The sequence below is a fragment of the Cydia splendana genome, chromosome 14 (assembly GCF_910591565.1).
Source record: "Cydia splendana chromosome 14, ilCydSple1.2, whole genome shotgun sequence".
In the NCBI taxonomy this organism is placed as follows: domain Eukaryota; kingdom Metazoa; phylum Arthropoda; class Insecta; order Lepidoptera; family Tortricidae; genus Cydia; species Cydia splendana.
The window spans coordinates 10,558,017-10,578,781 of record NC_085973.1 but is presented as its reverse complement, the minus strand read 5'-3'; the positions used below and the strand labels follow the sequence as shown (position 1 = coordinate 10,578,781).

Here is a 20,765-nt window from a genome sequence, read left to right as displayed (position 1 = left end):
CTACCCAAATATTTGGTAAATGTGTAAAGATTTGAAAAGCTATTGTATTTAAGTTAAGTTGTAAATAAATTATACAAATATGGATTTGTTACTTATTTATTTACCACATACCTACATAACATTAATAACAAAGGAAGACATACATATTATATGTACTTACAAAAAATAATACCTATAGCTACAGTATTCTTAGAGGAAAAGGGACGACCGTTTCTCCATACATATAAACGTAGTTCCCAATTTCCTCTCTGGATATAATGACATGTTAATAACCAGACAGGAATATGAGGACTACGTTTGTATGCAAAGGCGATTTCTCGCGGTCGTCCATGCACTTTCGTCTTAATGATCCTTCGACTAAGTGTACCTAATAATTGTAACTCCACTTTAAATTGAGATCACAATAATTATATAATTATTAATATGACTAGATTCGATTTTCAAACTTCTAAGTACAGTCAGCCTCAGAAGTTTAGGAGGTAATTGTAAGTAACCACAGCAGATTGACTGACAAGGTGTAAAAGCGTTCGCTTTCAAGCATCCGTGCTCACTTACTTATGCGTCTAAAACATGGTTCAAGTACGCAATATAACAAATAGCGAGCCGTAATATTTCGATTTTGGAAAGTTTTTTATCCGGCGGTAGGGTTGGCAGCAGCTGCCTGAGAGAGGCGAACGCGCCGTTGAAGGCTTCCACGCGGATGCGCTCGCGCGTAGCGTGCGCGGTGCGGTACTTGAGCGTGGCCCTGCGCCGGCGCCGGCGCTCTTCGCGCGACAGCCCTGCGCAGGGGGAGCCGGCGCCGCTCGAGAGGTAGGCTTCTTCGGACATTGCACATGGTTCTAGAGTCCTGTCTCTGAAAGAAAATATTACATTTTACTTAGCGCCACTTGCACCATCCCACTAACCCGAGGATAACCAGTTAAGTCTGGAGTTACCATGGTAAGTACAATCCCATCAAAAACATAAATGTGAAATGAGAACCAAGTTCAATATTAAAAATATGCGTCGTTGTTGACTTCACCGGAAAAAGAATTGAGATCTATATGGGTGCCAAGTTCACACACACACACATAACACAGTGGGCGCACATAACCTCATACTAGAGATTTTACACACATATGTATGTTAGGGTGTTTCATTATTCCGAATTTTCGATTTTCATCTGACTTTGCTCGAATTCTTGTTCTAAGTGATAAAAAAATATTATACGTTAAAAAAAATTAAAATCTGTCAACATTTGGATGTTGCACAACATCAACAAAGATTTTTCAAATAACCAACGACTTTACAGCGGAGGGTAGAAAATGGTTTAAGCGGCTACCATCAAGGCGGAGAGTAGGGTGATACCGAACCTTCTACATATAAATAAATTTTAAAATTAGTAGTAAACTTGGATTTTGGTTACTCGATAAATGTTCTAGTTAAGATTTTTCAGTTTTTCCACCTGTTTCCAAAGGAAAAGTGCTTTTATCGTGTTTTAGACGCAAAATTTAGTTTTCTCATTCGATTTTAGTATCAGTTCATTATATTTTGTCATTTTAGAACATACTTAGTTCATTTTCACGCAATGTATGGGGTTCCCACTCTACCTTTTCAAATTGTGCAACCTCTAAACGTTATTCAATTCTTTTGAAAATTTAAATAGATAGTTTTTAGGGTAGGGAGACTCCATTGGTGAGCAAAGTCAGGAAAAATATTACAACTTTTTTTTGTCCATACAAAAGTGAAACACCCTAATGTATGTAGATTTAAGTACTTTTTTGGGAAATAAATAGATTTAAATTTAATTTTTTTTTTTTAGTTCTGTTGGGATGTATTAAAGTTCAGGATTTGAGTTGGCTAGATTAAGTAGGTAGGTACCTTACGTAGGTACTTAATCTAGCCAAGTCAAAATTACCCAACATTTATTTTTTTACGAATTTGTCAAGATTATTGATTTACATATTCATACCAAACTGCAGCTTTCTAGGCTTTCTAGCACTAGCTAACGATAATGGAGCAAAGCTTCAAACGGACATACAGACATACGGACATGACGAAACTATAAGGTTCCCTAGTTGATTACGGAATTGCGAAACCCTAAAAATGGAAATAACATAATTAATCAAAGTATTTATCGGAATGTTGCATGTAGGTATACTTATAATACGATAAATTTGATAAAATATTTACCTAGATGTATCACTTCGATTGCTGATAATAGTGATAATGTTACGTCGGCTATGAAATATTATTCAAAATCCTTTATGACAATTATTATATTTGTTTTAATCATTTCAAATTATTGGAGTTTCGTTTTATGTAGGCACCCCACGCGATGGTAATAATGAATGCGATGATAATTGCAATTAATGTTAACGACGTAGGTACTTATTTCTTATCTCCATACTAACGTTTTTTTAGCTAAGTGTGTAATTTCATTCTTTCCTTTCAAATGAAAGGCAAATGCCTTTCTCCAATTTATAAGACATATACCTCCGTACCTAAGTATAAATATAAGCGTATTGACTTTTATTACGCCGACCTATCCAATATGTTTAGTGCTTGGGTATATAGTTTAGTACCTAGGTTATTACTTTGAAAACTGGGATAGGACGCCTCCAGGCTTTTAGTTAACGATTTCTACCGATAACGATTCCTAGAAAATATAACACGTCAAGTAAAATTTACTACTAGAATCTATGACAATAAATCTATAAAATGGTTTGATCTATCTAAAAATCTCTCAGACAAAACTTAGGTACAAATAAGTTTATCTTATCTTTCAATTAATAGATCTAGAAACGATATGGATTAGATGTGTCAGTGTCTAATTAGTAAGTTTAGTAAGGAACACAAATGTATGGAACAGCATGCACTTTAGTCTCAGGCGATGCCGCTTGGCATGATTGTTCCTAAGGTCAAACAAAGCTGATTTGCCCCGGTAGACACGAGATCGTACCGTGCATACCCCCCAAAAAGGGGGGGTGAAAGGGTCGGCTCCCCAGGTCCAATGTATGCTATCGACCCTTTCACCCCTCCTTTTTGGGGGGTATGCACGGTACGATCTCGTGGCTACCGGGGCAAATTAGCTTTGTTTGACTTAAGGAACAATCGTGCCAAGCGGCATCGCCTGAGACTAAAGTGCATGCTAAATGACCTTACTCAACCTACTATAAAGTGACGTTTTGTTTGAAGAAACGACATCTCGACATCTGATCTGGCGATGGCGTTAGAGACCCATTTGGCGGGATCTCAGTTCGTAGGAGCTTTTCGCTACATTACGAGTTACGAGTACGAGCTCTCCCATGTTATCGGCTACGCTCGTAGCGCGTAGCTCGCGCTGGCACTGAATGTCTAAAGGCCCCAGTACACAATGGGCCATCGCCGGCCACTCCAAGGGACGCAGCCATGCGGTAGAATGAGATAGCAATATCACTTGCTCCCTCTAACGCATAAATGCGTCCCTTGGAGTGGCCGGCGATGGCCCATTGTGTACTGGGGCCTTTATATTCAACGGCTGGCAATGGCTGGTACTCGACGCAACGTTGGCGCACAGCGACGCCATTTTCCACAGCGCTGACTAGACGCCGACGCTCAAAAGACGCTAGTGTGGGGTGGCCCTTAAAGCTTATTTACGCCACCGGTAGTTGCGTAGTTCTGGAAGTGCTGCTCCACAAGCATGCAGTTGTTAAATGTGTACCTCTTCCTAGGCGCGAGGTTCTCTCTGCCGGTGATGGGCAGCAGCGCCTCCCGCGGCTCGGCCAGCATGCAGGACAGAGAGTCCTCCATCCCGCTCGCCTCCAGCCAGCTCTTCATCGTGTATCTGTGGAAGTGTCCAATTGCAATAATAACTCATAGACCTCATCGTCGAGTCTATAGGTATAAAGGTATTAAAGCTAACTAGACTACGGTACAGCGTATACTATACAGTCACAGTTTGCTGTTTTCTTCAATCGCTACCAAATAATAAACATCATGTGACTAGTCGTATGCCTATTGCCTAGTATTGGCCTCATTTTTCATTACAAAACACATATAATAGTAGGAAATACCTTGTAATACTAATGTCCCTTGCGGTCGCATATTTCGTTCATGATTCCATTGAATATTCTAACAATTGGAACTTGAAGCACTTGATTCCATGTTTCATTATTTATCAGATGCATTTTTGTTTAATTAATCCTTATTTTAGCTTACAAATAAACAAAATAAGCCTTCAGAAAACAACCAACAACAAATAGTATTGAGTTGACAGTGACATTAATGACAGCTCGACGTTCCGTTACGCTGATGCCCTAGTACAATTTCGAAACATGAAATTAAAATTCGTAAGACAAAAATAAATATTATAATAATTAACCCTCTAGATCCCAGATGTCTTAAATAATATATTTGATACTAATAAACATAAAATACTTCAATACAGGGACGATTTTCAGAAATAAACTTAAAATATCTCAAAGTAAAATAATGTTAACAAATTCGTACGTGATGTTTTCGAACGTTCCCTGCTGCCTATGTGCGCGTAGACGTCATTAAAATTAGCTCCATCTTTCTCTAAACTGCATGAATGAAAGGGACATGATTTATACTTTGCAGTAAGCAATTGTGAACGTTAATATTTAAGGAATATGGCTTAGTAAACAAAATGGAGCTTATGATCTTTCTCCTTGAATCGAACGTCGTTACATGCCACGAGGCTAATAACTTCTTCCTCAGTTCTGGTGCCCTGGTATTTTTGGAATAGCGTTTGTCTCTATAAGTCACTGTTATGTCACTATTGTGTCACCGTTTATGTCACCAATTTGTCGCCAATATGTCGCCGTTATGTCGCCGATATGTCGCCGTTATGTCGCCGATATGTCGCCGTTATGTCGCCGATATGTCGCCGTTATGTCGCCAATATGTCGCCGTTATGACCCTAGTCGCATGTCCCTAATAGGTCGCCAATACGTCGCATGTCCCTAATAGGTCGCCAGTACGTCGCATGTCGCCAATGGGTCGCCGGTATGTCGTAGGTCCCTAATAGGTCGCCAGTACGTCGCATGTCGCCGATGGGTCGCCATAATGTCGTGGGTCCCTAATAGGTCGCCAGTACGTCGCATGTCGCCAATGGGCCCCAGAATGTCGCAACTTGTCGCCGGTATGTCACTATTGGGACGCTAGTATGTCGCGGGACGCCAGTATGTCGCAAGTATGTCACCGTTTAATCGCCAATATGTCGCATAGTCGCCGGCTCGTCGCTAGAAAAAGGTATAAAAGGCGGAGCGGACCGTCGACTCGGATCATTCATTCATTCTTCAACCATCGGACTAGCAGTGACTCTGGTTTTCGGGCGTAACGTAATACTGGTAAGTGAAGTTACTCTGCTACTTTTTCTGTGTTTGTTTTTGCTTGGAATTATCCTGGTAAATTTAAACTTGGAATTTGTGTCTGTGTTTGGTTTTACGGAGACAATATCGTCGTAACGCTGGACATGGGATGTTGTGGAGTTTCTTTACTGCCATGTATAGGTTTTTAGTTATTGTGAAGTTTTCTCTACGCTGTGTGTTCTAAGTGCCGTCATGTTATGCAGGGACAATGTCGTTGCATGGCCGGGGCTTGGAATAGTGTCTGTGTTTGGTTTTGCGGGAAGAAATTCTCGTAACGTTAGATATAGATGACAGTGTTTAAGGGAACTTCACTTTTCTATTAAGTTAGTTTAATTTTGCGATAACTTAGCTATTTTTAGTGTTTTATTATGGGGTCTTTTTGCTATTTTAAAACCAGATCATTGTTTGGACTGACAGTTTGTCCTGCTAAGCATTCACTCCGCCTAACGGTGCCAAAGGATTGGATGGTTAGGAGTCTATTGCTTCAAGTTTGAGAGGACTTGGCGTCTCTTCTATATCAACATAAGAGACGAATTATCTCACTAGTCTCAAGGCCCAGCTGTTTAGACGGATGTGGGGACGTCACGTGCGCGTCATTGGGTGTAAATCCTGCCCACTGAAGTCGACAGTAATTGAGACTAGGTCTCCTATTAAATTTATTTATATATTTCTGTGCTCCGGTTCATGCTAGTGGTGGTTGCGGGGATACTCCAGTAAAGATACGGTTACGTTAAACATTAATTAGTAATAGGCAATTTTTTTTTTATTCCTGTTCTTTAGATCATTTTAAGATACTTTATTTTCGAATCCAACAAACTTTCTGTCCGGAAGTAGGTAAAAAAAAATAGTTAAAAAAAAGAGCCGTTCTTGTTTGTTAAAAATAGTAATAGTATTTTTAGTTCGTAAACGTGACGAAAATAATATTTATAATGAGTCGACAATGGAATCAGTCAAAATATTAACACGGAAAATAACTAATTCAATAAATGGCGGGGCCTCACGGATATACGTCGTAACTTGATATAAAAAAAAAGTAATAATTAGGTCTTTGATTGAATTACCATAAAACTACCTCATTAAGCTATTTATCCGAGAATCCGACATCAATATTATTTGTATCACTTGTATATATATTTACTCCTTAAACATGCTAGAAAAAATGGTTATAGATATAATTTCTTGCAGACTTTGTTCTGATAACGTTCAAAGTGATATTCAATACATAATCACACAAAAATATGGTCAATGTAATAAATATGTGCATTTTAACAAATTCGCTAAATGAAACTACCAAATTTGAACTCTTTGCGCTAATGCTAAGGATTACATTTCCTTGCGGCGCGCGGGGACAGTTTCAATGCGGGCGGTGGCGGGAGTTCGTGCCAAGGACGCGTGGATGGTATGTAGGTAAGTATGTACTTACCTACAAGTTGCTACAAGTGACAGGCCAATTCGAACGTGCGCGGGCGTCTCGCTCGCACCAAATATTTGTGCGGCCAAGTTTGAGCAAAATGAACGCGCGCGTGAATGATAGCTGATTAAAAATAACTGATATCATTTCCAATATTATTGGTTGATTTTCAAATTATATTCGTAATTATATACATCAATTATGACCCACTACAAAAATAAAAATTGCGCATGACTATCTATCGTTCTTATTTAATTTCAGAATGGCATAGTGTGGAGTGGCATTATAAAAGGAATACTTATTATCGTAGTCATTTGACAGTTTTGGTGACACTTTCACATTCTGTCACAGCGAAGTGTGTAGGCCCACTCTTTAATTTGATATTAACGTCTATCCAACAACTTTGTCAGTAGAAAAAGGCGCGAAATTCAAATTTTCTATGAGACAATAACCCTTCGCGCCTAAGCGTCTGTAGACTTTTTTTTCAACAAACGTATTATATTGACTATTTCGTGCTCCTTCAATTCATAGTTTACGTTCCATAATAAGTATAACATAGTAAGTTCCATAATAAGTATAACATAGTATAATAAGAGTCGACGTGAAATATATGTTTACACTTTTGCACCTTACTCCTTTGCAATAAGGCGAAAAGTACGGCTTTAAAATGACAGCGTTTTACACAAAAATAAAACGCTAATTAAATAACTTACCATATTCGGAACCTAAGAATAAATAATATTGAGAGTGGCAACACTGTCGTAGGGGGCTATTCATAAATTTAAGTCATTTCAAATTGGGGGGGGGGGGGGAGTCTGGACATCAGATGATGGTAGCATGACGCAGGAGGAAACGGTGTCATTCAAAGCATGATTTTTTTTATGATTTTAAGGGGGGGGCGGGGGGGGGGGGCGACAAAAATCGTCAAAAATAGATGACGTCATGTATGGACAGCCCCTAGGTCGTATTGTCTTTTTCTAGCATATACCTCCCTCTCTCCCCCACACTCCTACCACACAGGCAGGTTGCTTTGTCAGTTATACAAGACAAATTTTCAAGTCATTGTCTCAAAATTATACATATTTGCACCATGCAGGATTAAAACTTTAGGTTCCGAATAGAGATGCACCGGATATTCGGTTACTATCCGGTATCCTATCTCGCCCTTATTTTAATATCCGGACGGATACCGGATACTAAAATAAGGGTACTAAATAACTATGCTTGATATCGGAATATAATCGTACTCGATTATTATTTTAAAACAATTTAAACGTTCCATTCACTAGCTCGCGCACTAATTTCGTACCTAGTGATAGACCTATATACCGCGCGAAAGTTCATTACGAAACAGGCCAAAACTTCCACAATGCGCACCTGAAAAACCTGAATATTTCCGCCGGCCGAATATTCGGCGGCTGAATACCGAATATTCGGCCTATAGTCAGGCCGTACATCCGGTATCCTGTATGCGGCCAAACAACTATCCGTTGCATCTGTAGTTCCGAATATGATAAGTTATTTAATTAGCGTTTTATTTTTGTGTAAATGCTGTCATTAAACAGCTGTACCGATATTCGGAACCTAAGAATAATATTGAAACATGTTTGTTATCGCCTGGTGGTGGGAAGACGCCAAACCAATGTGATTATACATATCCTATGATATACTTATTATGTGTATGTAATATAATTATATTATGAGTGTTTAATTAATTATGTAGTACGTACACCCTTTATTGTAACACCTGTGAGGAGAGAGATATTTAGTAAAGTATACAATTTGATAGGTACATTTTGTAAAATTAACATTTATTGTATTTATTTCAAATAACAAATTGCACCTTACAGCTAATGCCAAAGCGGCACAATTTGGAACACATTAACAACATAAAGCATTTTTAACATTATTTATAACAATACAATATACAGCTAAGACACATGTATTCATTATGGTATGATACTCTTAGGCATCTCTCTTTCTAATATCCTCTTGCACTTTCACATCACTATTCCGGATCGTTTTTATTTGCTAGATAATTTAACGGACAACTATAGTACATTGTAGGAGAGGACGGAAAACCGCTAAAAGATGGACGAGTGAGTTTGAGGGCCGACACGTTGGTGGAGGCCCTCGAATAATACGACTCCATCTTTAGCGTTTCCGGCCGAGGCATTACATAGTGCTTTTCACGACTACTGCGAGGAAATAAGGAAACATTTGGATAACTATAAGTACTAGCCCGCGATTTCTCTGGTAGCAAATTACTAGCCACTGCCTGTGCTGTCTCTTGAATTTCGGTAGGCGTCAGCGTAAGAATATCATTTTCTTCACTAGAAGAACTCATTTTTATAGCGAGCGTAGATACGTGTTTCTTATATTTTATAGTACTATCCAATTCAGTGAGAATTTTCCGATCCCGCCTTTTTTCTTTTTTATTACATTTAAGAGGCGTTTTTATGTTGTTTGCTTCAAACCGACTCTAAACTTAGAAGCGTTTTTGCTAAAAAACCACAAACAGCTACAAAAGTAAAAAACGCCTTAAGCGTGAATCGAATGAACTGACTGAATGAATGAATAGACATTTCGTGTTTTTTTTAAACAAGAAATTGGTCCTATAAATAACCTAAATTTATTTTTGAAGGAAAAAGTTGCGCCAAAAAAGACCTTTTATTGATTTTTATGTTTTAAATTATACTCATTGCTGTAGCGAACTGTCACCAATGACAGATGATGATAATAATGAAACATTGTAGTAGTGGTGGTTCAGGTGCTACAGCTATTACCTACTTTCCAGCTTGGTTTTAGACCATCTATTGCCACATTTCCGAACAGTGGCGTGAAAATTTTAATTATTTATTTCACACCAGCTCGGAAAGGCTTACTTTGCACTTCAAAAACTGAGAGCAAAGTTTCATTTTATTCACAAGTGAGGCAAAGGAATCAAATGCAAATTTTGAGTTGTTTTCTTATGTTTGCTGGTAGAATTGACTTTTAAATCATAAATATTTAATAAAATTCATTTGTATTTGATTTTGTATGATATTTTTACATTTAATATTTGCTTTGGGTTGGTGTGGTAAAACATTTTGAGTTTCACTTGGGGCAAATTTTGTTTAACCCTCGTGCTTTGAAACCCTCGCAACGCTCAAGATTCCATGTTTCGAATGTTTTACTTGCTCAAGTATCAATATTAGCACGAGCGGTTAAACAACAACTTTGCCCCCTTGTAAAATAAATAACTATTTCAATATAGTCAGCTAAACTAAGGTACAAATTCAAAAACTCACCAGCAGTTTAGCTTCACGACCTTCCAGATGGAAAAACAGCAAGCCAATGACTTGAAAATTTGCCTTGTATAACTGACAAAGCAACCTGCCTGTGTGGTGGGAGTGTAGGAGCGAGGGACGTATATGCTAGAAAAGGGCAATACGACCTACGATAGTGTTGCCACTCTCAATTAGAAATGCAATGGATAGTTGTTTGGTCGGATACAGGATATTCGGCCTGACCGTCGGCCAAATATTCGGTATCCGACCGCCGAATCTTCGGCCGGCGGAACAATAAAAAAAATAAAAAATCATTTATTTCAGACCTTGGTTCATACACTTACACCAAAAAACTAATGAATTACAAACTAAATTTAACAATACCTACATTTCGGTTTTTAGGTGCGCATTGTGCAGGTTTTAACCTGTTTCGTGGTGAACGTTGGCGCGGATTCATTTCTATGTTCGAAATGAGTAGGTACCTACGCGTGCAAGTGAGTGGATGTTTAAATTGTTTTGAAATAATAAACGAGTAATGTACAATATGACCGTGACTGTTTCTTAAATCCGATTTGTTTACTCTGAAATCAAGCAAAGTTACTATCCGGTATCCGGCCGGGTATATTATTCTGAGGTTCCAAATATGGGTACAGTTGTTTAATTGTTGCTTAATTTGGAGATTGACCCCAATTTCATTTCTGATAAAATCGGTCGATTTTATCATCCCGTCTGGACTTCACTTAACAGCCGTAACACATTACCGCGCCGTTCAGGGTCACGGTGCGCCAAACCATAGCCTGATGTCATGTAGGTATGTATAATGTACTTAGTCCAAAATTATGTTATTTACTAATTATGTTATTTATATGCATTAAACGTTAAATCTGAACCAATTCGATTACTATTCTATAGTGAAACACATTCAGCTTGACTAGAAAAAGCGCGGCAAATTTAAAACATGTATAAGTAAAAAGCATTTAAGGTTTCAATAGCGCTCAGAGACCTGACTTTTATCTCGATATCGTAATTTTCTAGCGACAAATCCATTATCTATACAAAACTGTCGCAAAAATGTTATCGCTTCTATATCGTGGTACAGGATAGGATGGAGCCATATACTTTACTACTTGCTTGCAAGTATCGTAATTAAACAGTGCTAAGTAGTTAAATACGCGCAATGTATTTTTATGTCATAAATAATGTATTTATTTAATGTTAATTTAGTATTAATTATAGTATGTATATTGTTTTATCCACAAATATGAATAATTGTAGTTAATTTACCAATAAAACATAATTTATACGGCCACAAATAAAATATTAAATGCTTCTAAAGTCTGTTTGGTTATTTCTACATGGAAACGAAGTCATTTCAAATTATAAAAACATTAACTGAACACCTTATTGCCGCCTGCAGTCACCGCTCGCCGCTCAGCTATCCGCTGTCGTTAATACCCGGCCTTACGTTTTATGACACTGAGTCGCGTCAGGGGAGCGACACGGTTCGGTGCGCTTGGGTCCAGTCGAGTTTTGGAATATTACTGCAAATTTTTGTTGTTTGTTAATTTGTTGGTTATTGTTGTTTGTTAATTTGTTGGTTATGGTGTCGACTTTTATTGCCCTAGTCGCCAAATGATGTTACTAGTGAAATTTTAACCGACACCACACGGTAAAAATAAGTTTAACAATAATTACTTAATTAAAAATCGAATAAAAACGGTATTTCTAATCATAACTTATATTTTTTGCTATTCAATTAAAGAGTACTAACAAAATCCTAACTCAATTAATTAGTGCAAATATTTTAAGGTTTGCAATTCCTGCTCGGCCTTGCGTCGCAAGGTGCCCGGTACCACTGTATTGCAGCAATAACTAGAAATGCTTACTTTGGGGAACATTAGCAACTGTCGTTTTTGATAATTACATTTTAGTGGTGAGGGGTGGTACTTAAATGACCGCTATTGAAACCTTAAATGGTTTAAACTTATAGGCGCGAAGATTTGATTTCCCTAAGAAAATTTTAATTTCGCGTCTTTTTCTGCTATCAAATTGGGTGTGTGTCAGTATAATAGCCCTATATAATTGGCCTATTATTGTATTAAATTTAACGCGCACGCAAAGACGGAAAGCCTGCAATTACGTAAAATTTACTTTCTTATTTACAGCACTCTTGCCCAGATTAAAGCTGATAATTAGTTCGAATCTAGTCTCCCATATTTTTTACGTTCACTGGTACATATGTTTTGACCGAGTAAATAGTAAATATACTAAATACTTTTTTAAATATTCGCGCTCGGGGCGATGGAAGTTTCATCGTTCCGTCGCCCCGCTCCATGCAACGACCAATCGCGTTAGCTCGCTGGCTCGTGCGCGGCAACTTTAAAGCAACGATAACGTTTTTGATGGTTTTTTGTGTTACGAATCATATTTCAAGCCGATTTTTACAGTATTCGACGAAAGAGAACTCATAATAAAAATCCCATATGATATTGATCTATTACCATTTTTAACCAGGCAATTAATGCACAACCCCATAAAACTTACCATACGGTATTATTTAGTGTACGATTAAATTGCAACGCTTGTACTTATTGTAATTTGGAAATAATGAGAGAAAAAATAGCCTATTACCATTTTTGAGGACGGAAATATACTGAATTTAATAATAACCGTAGGTTACTTACTTTAAATGTAGGATACAGAATTATTTTTTGTGTGATTCATGCTTAATGTCATAAAGCAAATATTTCTCTATGAGTATAAATTTAAAAAATGTTATTAATATTTTTTACAAACTTTCTGTGATTTTTTATATTTTTACATTTTTTTTTAAATACCTAAATGTAATATATTTATTTGGATTATGTGTCGACGTAATCACTAGATTTATTATCTGTCCCATACACCGAAAATTTCAGCTATTACTAATTATTTCCATTCCGCCATACTAGCCGAGCGTACCTTTCTTGGCCTAGGAAAGGCTACTGTCGTGACTGATATTGCACTTATAGTCTTTGTCTCGGCAGAGTTTTCCATGTGATCGGTATGTGTGTGTGCTAGGGTACTGATACTCTTATATACACGGAATAGGGCGACTTATTCTTATCCACCATGCCCGCGGGCGATAAGGAGGGAGTCAAATACACTGGCCTGTAGGTTGCCTTCTCGGTTTCGCCTGCCGAACGTTACAGCTTCTCGTAGGGACCACACTTGCGTATATTACAAAGCATTAGGTCGATGGTAAGAACGAACTATGCTTTGAATGTACTAGATTAGGGACAATGGGTAGAGTTAGGGTAGAATCACACACTCATTTTGTTGTTTATTAGAGTTCTTTTTTTAGTTCTGGTCTATACAATTGATATGGTTGATATATATTTCTCTTTAAGGGTTCATCTGCCTAAATCTTCCTAATTTCTAATTGATATGGGGATCATTAACGGCTTTATAAATTTTTATTTTTCATTTCTGGTTGTCTGGTGTAGGGGCGAGGTACTGAGTAATATAATCAGGTATTTACAACATAATCTCTTAATTATCAATCTGGATTTAGGAACGCAGACTATTCTGGGATTGAAGAACGGTTTGCTTTAGGGAACCTTTGTCAGGCAAAAGCAGTACAAAGGATAAATTGAGTGAATACTCAATTTCGGCCTCGATTAAACATAATAATTAGTGAATAAACTCGGTACTTCGTTTATACATCTAGAGAACTAGGAATTCTGTATAGATTATCAGTTCTGGGGAATGGGATTAAGGGATTAGCATCCCTAGCTTTTGAATATAAAAAAGATAAGTAATTATGATGACTGATGGATACTTTGACACTTCTTTTCATCATAATCTAGGTGCGCTTAGGTTACGAAGTGTTGGTCATAGCCCTTCTGGCTAAACTGGTAGGGTAGGTGTTCCGATTAATACTTGCAAATCGGACTAAGAGCTTCCAGACCTGCATCGGGCGTACGGAGCAGCACGTGTGATTAAATCACACATCGTTTAGAAGATGATAGTTAATTATAATTAATCTTGAAATGCTAGGGTGTAAAAGAGCTTATCTCAGGAGTGCTGCTTCTATGTTATCCCGGAAGCTTAATAGGTGTGGCAGGATTTTACCAACAACATTTTTATATATTTTATATCATCATATATGCTGCAATACTTAAATACATTATAGTAAATTTTACACCATCATTTACGTTGCACTAATAAATTCTGAATAATTTTCTATTTCTCTGAATAATTTTCTTTAGATTATTTCTTACTTCCATAAATAATTATCTTATTACCATAAATATCTGTTCTCAAAATCTAGGTAATAATAAATAAAGTCAAGAGTCCAAAATTTAGCTGATACTCATTAAAGAATTTGAGGTTACCGCGGTTCACTTCAGAGGGGTCCTAACCACTAGCTAGACGATCACATGGCCATATTTAGGGGTATATCTAAAGGGGGTGTTCATATTACGAGTAGGTAAGTAAGTAAGGGGGGGAGGTACATTTTGGTGAGTCCGTGACGCAGGATGTCGTTTACCTGTGTTACTACGGTTTTTTAAGGTATATCTATGTAAAAGTAGCCTTTCAGGCTACATTTTGTTGTACGTGAAATGGAATGGGTACACTTGATTTTGGACTCTGCTTTTATTACGGGTTTAAATAAAAGTCATGAAGCATTAATTTTATTATTCAATAGTTATTATGTACACGTGGAAAGGTCTTAAATAAAAGTCATGAAACATTAAGTTTATTATTCAATAGCTACTATGTACAAAAAAAAAAAAAAAACTATTACTATACTATTACTGTAGTAAGGGTTACTATCCGCAGGCGAAAACAACGTAATTATCTTAGTCGGTTTATTTATTACAACACTAACTATGTACAATTACTCGTAACTTGTGCGTGGCTGCTGTGACCTCAGCAGGGGTATGCACTTGTGCAGCCAACCAAGCATTAATCTTCTCCTAACATTTAAAAACTATCGGTAATTTGCATCTCGGATATCAAGATTCTACGTTGACACGTCGTTGGCGCGTTCTATCTCGGAGGTGGCGCCATCTCTTGACGAGTTTGGTACTACATTTTTTACTCGTTCTCTGCTCGCCGTAATTAGGGATTTATTTTCATATTCCTCAGCTTAAGATGTTTGTCATCACTACTAATGATCCATCTTCTTGCGTCTTTGATATCTGAAAAATAAAGTAACAAAATTAAAACTTATTAACGCTTATTTTAAGCGAAAACAATCAGTCTTATTTATCTCCTGTCATACATTCATTAAGAAATTAGCTTCATTGCAGGTACCAATAATAAATAAATAAATATTCTAGGGACAATCTTTCACATATCAACTTGGCGTCGGGCTAGCCAAAGTTTGTACTGCTGGTACTAGGCGGCGCAGTACATACTTGTATAGATAAATACATACTTAGATTAACAAATAATGTCCATGACTTGGAAACACATATTCGTGGTAGACGCGCCTTTGCCAGGCATCATTTGTAGACATACTTCAGGTTGGGTTAGGAGGCTGTTACCATAGTCTAGAGATAAGATTAGTTTACCTAAGTTAGCCTAGGATGTGGTCAGATAAGATATCTAGTTGTGTAAGCACATATACTTTAGTCGAAAAATCATGGGGGCGTGAAACTGTTCATTTCACGTAGACTTTCTTGAAATATTAAAGAACAGGGGGCGTATTACAAATATATACATTAGTTGTAAAATTATGGGGGCGTGTAATTGTTCATTTACACGCAGGAATACTAAGCCACTGGGGGCGTATTTCACAACTTTCATATTCTCCCATCTTAAATGTCGGCAATGCATTTGCAACCACTCTGGTTATGCGAGGGAACAGTAATCATTCACCACCGGGTAATTTGTCTGTTATTTTGCCTTCTATATCATAAAAAATAAATAGCTGTAGGTACTTATATGTCAGAACATCGGAGTTCCATCTTTGTTACATGCTTTGTTTACTGATAAGCTGTCACTATAATAAACTAGTTAAGTTACAGACTGGATAATAAAACATCATACATCATCTGATGGTCCTACATAGGCCTGTCAATCATAGAGTAAGAGTAAGAAACAGATATTACAGATAATTCTGTTAGGTTTTATTTGCTTCACGTGTGGGTCCGAATGACAACCACACATGCTAGTAATAAGCTTAAATTTCATTAATGTACGATAACATCATACATTTGCTACCGTAGGATAAGAAAAATGAGCATATATGTATGTATGAGCTTGGATTTGAATAGGAAATAGTATGTTAAGACTATTTTTAGGCCAATTTATGGATATGTAGGTTAAAAAAAACAGTAATAGTACATGCTGCAATCATTATTGGAGCATAAGTAGAACATACACATTGGTATGAAAGTTTATCTACATATTTTTCAGTACGGAACCCTAAGAGTCACAACCTTCATCGAGAACAGCGCTGAGATATGTATGGTTTGCTGGTTGTGGTTATTACTAATATTTACAAGGACTCCTGCGAGCTGTCGTGTGTACCTTATTGTCATTATTTAAGCCGCTCAAATAATTTCATGAAAATCAATTGAGAAATGCAACGCACCAATTAGCCGGATGAACAGCGTGCATACAAAAACATATTTGTAGTATGAAGGTAGCCTGTTGACTTAGGATTACAGTATAGTTCTGCTGACGGTACTTTTAAATAGTATTCTGATTGCTATTAAGTAATAGTATATAGTTGGTTAAGCTAGCACGCTAGTACCTACGCTCTGCAACACGTTTGCTATTTTCTTTCTTGTATTCATTGAAGGTTAGAGCGACTTTAGCAGCAAAATTCTTGAGATGCCGCCATCGAACAGGAGTGTTAAAGTATCAGCAGTCAGAGGTTCTTGGTAGCCTGGAATAAAATAGACAAGTATTAGGGAAAATTCAGAGAAAAGAGTTGAATGAGTACAGTGATAGTAGTAAAATATCAACAGTCATACACTCGAGGGGGCGCGTCATTATTTTATTAATAAACACGCTCATGAGAAATATTAGGTTTCACAAAAGTAGATTAGGCAGTAGTAAATTCTTCAAAATAAAAAAGTTTGAGAATCTTTGCCTTTCAGGGCACATTTCCATAAAGTTAGGTCACAAATAAGCTAGATAAAGTTACTTAGTCAACAATATTATAATAGGTTATAAATAAGGCTAATGACAGTTTTCATATCTCCGATCGTTCTTCCGAAACCTCTTCGCTCATTTTTTTTTTAAATATTAGAGTCAAATATAAGTCATGAGCTATTTTAGGCTTATAATAAGTCTAGTATTTATATAGTGCAATAAAATACCTGTCATAACTGGAGACAGTCTATAGATGTACATTGAAGGCAGGCATAGTGTTACTGCGGAGCGATGCCAGTTCTCTAGGAACGCTGGAATTGATAAAGTATAAAAGTTAGCTAAAGTAGGGTATATTTAAGAAAACCTATTTATAAGTCTCATTAAAAGTGTTTATTATTTACCACAAGTAGGGTCTTCACAGTCAAGATAAAAAAATAAATCTTTTTTATTTTTATTTTTGAGAGCTATGAAAATTTTTCTAACTTTATTTTTTCTAGGTACATATGTTATAGTAGCTTTCTAGTAGCATGGGTGTCATACTTACTAGGGGACTGTTGAAAGGCTCGGAAGAACCCATGAGGGCATCAATGGAAATTTGCTCCGCTCACTGACAACTAGGTATTGGGTTTCGGTTGCTGAAAAATAACAGCATATATTGTAAGATGTATTGCAAAAAGAGGCATATTTATGACAGGACTGGGGTTAGGCCCACATATTGTATCAAATTTACCAGAAGACTGCGGGATCCTTTTGTAAAGAAAATACATATTTATTAACAAATTTTCATTACCATGCAAGAAATCTTGTTTATTTTTAGTTGACATTATCATATAATTATATTTTTAATATATTTCGCTCTTCTAAATTCAAAAAGTTAATATTTCCGAAAAAAAATTGAGCCGGGTCATCTTTTTAGAGCGAAAACATTTTTCAAATTCCATAAACAGTAGGGTCAAACTAGTGAGTAAATGTCTAATAGTAGAAATATCATACTTACGTTTCACAGTTGTTTTGATTCATCGAAAATAGCAAGGGAGTCTTCACAGCAAAATTTCAACTTCTTTTCTTTCAATAACAATATATGTATACCGGGCTTCATTCTAATAAAGTTGTCAGCTTGCTGAAAAATCAAATATACTTTGTAAATCTTATTGCAGTAGAAAACATGTAGTGAAGAACAGATATTACATTGGACAGACAGCATAAAATCAAAAATCAACATGTCTTTCCTTTAATACTGTTTTTTACTTTGATCACTTTCAAATTTTCAGAAAGAAATGTGTTGCTGAACAATGAATAAAAATAAGGCAACTCACTACATTAGGTCATCAAAAGCAGAACCATACGAAAACTAGGAAAGCTTTAATGTTTGTCTGTATTGAATAGGATCGAATAAAAAGCAGATTTATTGATAGATAGGTCAATTTGTGATCAATTATTTTCCACTGATTGATATTCTAATAAGTGAAACAGCTTTTAAATGGCAGTAACTTGTTTAAAGAAAGAAGAGGAATAAAATCTTACCTTTGTTTGAAGCAACAGTTTCCACATTTAAGTGCATTTCATTCACAGTATCGACAGCTAGACTCATTACACATCCTTTGTACTAGATAGTTCAAACACTAGGTCATAGTTAGGGGCACTAGGTTCACAGAAAAATAGAAGACGCAAGCTGAGAAAAGGTCAGCCATGCGGCGACGAAACAGAACTTTCACTTCATTCGTTTTATAGTAAATTCTTCAAGGGGCTATATTTTGGACACTATTAGGGCATTCTTGGAGGCAATCCTTACTCGCTACATCGGGTAAAGCTTGCGTCGTGGTATTTTACTGTAGGAAATCATTGTGGAACAAAGGCAATGGCTTGTATTCAAAATGGCGTTCCAATTTTGTTCTGAGCATGTTTTGAGCGATTGTCCGATGTTTAGGTATTTGATCAAAATGTCGCCGGTAACTGAGGTAATTTTAATTATTAACATCACGATTAGTTTACTTGTATTAAGGATAAATGTTTCAAAAAATAAGCATAATGGCGGATCTGAAATGACAGCAGTCAAAATTTGCCAAAGACAAAATTTCGTTTCACTCATGTTTCACTGTCAAACGTTTATAATTCAGTCTCGAATAGTGTTTCAAAACCAGAGGGGCTACCGCGAAAACCGAAATTCGCAAATTGCGGGGATCTTACTCTTTTACTCCAATGAAGGCGTAATTAGAGTGACAGAGAAAATGCCCGCAATTGGCGATTTTCGGTATTGGCGGTAGCCCTACAGTTATTCACGCCATCTATCGGAATTGTTGCTTAACAGGTCGTACTAAGAACCCGACCAAATTGAGTGGGTTGTGCTTAGTATGTTGCCAGGAGTATTAGGACATGTTTTTGATTTTGTCGCATTGCATGGATACACGCGCATCCGTTTACACTCTCGTTCCGTGTCTCGTTTCGCGGCTCGTCTCACCGCTTGTCTTGTACGCGATTGTAAATTGGTTATTAGTATTTGTCTATGCGTAAAAACTTGTTCACACGATCGATTTCATTTAATATTGACGATAATTAATAGATTGATTGCTAATTGTTTCTTTATAAACACAGATTGATACGGATTAATCCTTAGACAAAGAAATAAAGTAATTATGACCACTCTGGGATAATTGAAATAAAATCAATTCTAAACATTATCTCCTTCTCTTTCTGATATTTTTTTTTTATCATGAAATATAGATGTCGTTAATAGTCTCAAAATCCATCTATAGCATGAATCTAGGATATACCCGGATCTGGTATGGGTGGTGGGGGTAACTGACAGAACGGGATAGTCTTATGTGTCTTTCGGTGGGAGTAGCAGGGAAAGCGGTATTATTGCTTGTCCTTGTCACAGTCTCACTTTTGTTTGTTCCCCACCTTTTTATTAGTATGGGGAATGGTGGGCAACAAATGAATTCGACCAATCACAGTGTCGCATTTGCGTATGTTTTGTCCCTCACGGAGGCACGCGTATACCGCTTCTATGCGATCCTACCTTCTATGATCTATAAGCCTTCATGTTTACGTCAAATTTTGACAATTCGGTTGGACCGGTCGGACGTTGAATGCGCAAGCTAAACAAGGAACGATTTTGCAAACAAGTTATTGTTTTATGAGAAAGTGTAGTGTTGTTTGGTTCGAAGTATGTGAAAATGAGTCCAATTTGTGATTATTTATGTGCGCGTGTGACGACATTTAGTGAATTTTGCAATTCTACGCGCCTTTCAAAGTGATGTATTTGAGCAAAAAGTTGCCAAACAATTACGACAACTACGTCGAAATTTGTGGCGATTACTGAATATGACAACGAAGACTTGCTACAACTGTTGGACGAGGCAACCAGGACTCATTCGAAAATACAGGAAGAAAATATCTTATATACCAGACTAAAACCCATCACTGCAATCAATGCTTCAAGCATGGTTTACCTACGCGTCAGTAAGCTCAACGAAGAAATACTATTGCTTCAATAAAGGTTCGGGATATAGGCGGACAAGGAGAAAACCAGGTGTAATGTAGACAATCATTGACACTCTCAACGATGGAACACAAATAACACACCCAAAGGAACCTCTCTTCGCAAGTATGATAGAAGTCGAGGTGATTGCACAGGTC

The 20,765-nt window shown here is 37.0% G+C and overlaps 1 protein-coding gene and 1 long non-coding RNA gene across 2 annotated transcripts in view; one reads left to right on the top strand and one right to left on the bottom strand.

Moving 5' to 3' along the window:
- The window catches only part of LOC134796819 (uncharacterized), a 250,822-nt gene that overhangs the window by 152,693 nt on the left and 77,364 nt on the right, over positions 1-20,765 (top strand). The window lies entirely within an intron of this gene.
- Positions 529-20,765, bottom strand: part of LOC134796889 (helix-loop-helix protein 1) — a 28,464-nt gene continuing 8,227 nt past the window's right edge. The window contains exons 2-3 of the mRNA XM_063769092.1: positions 3,683-3,805; positions 529-853 (exon numbers count right to left, since the gene is read on the bottom strand). Coding sequence (XP_063625162.1) covers positions 556-853; positions 3,683-3,798 — 414 coding nt within the window. The 5' untranslated portion in view covers positions 3,799-3,805 and the 3' untranslated portion in view covers positions 529-555. The remainder of the gene's footprint in view (positions 854-3,682; positions 3,806-20,765) is intronic.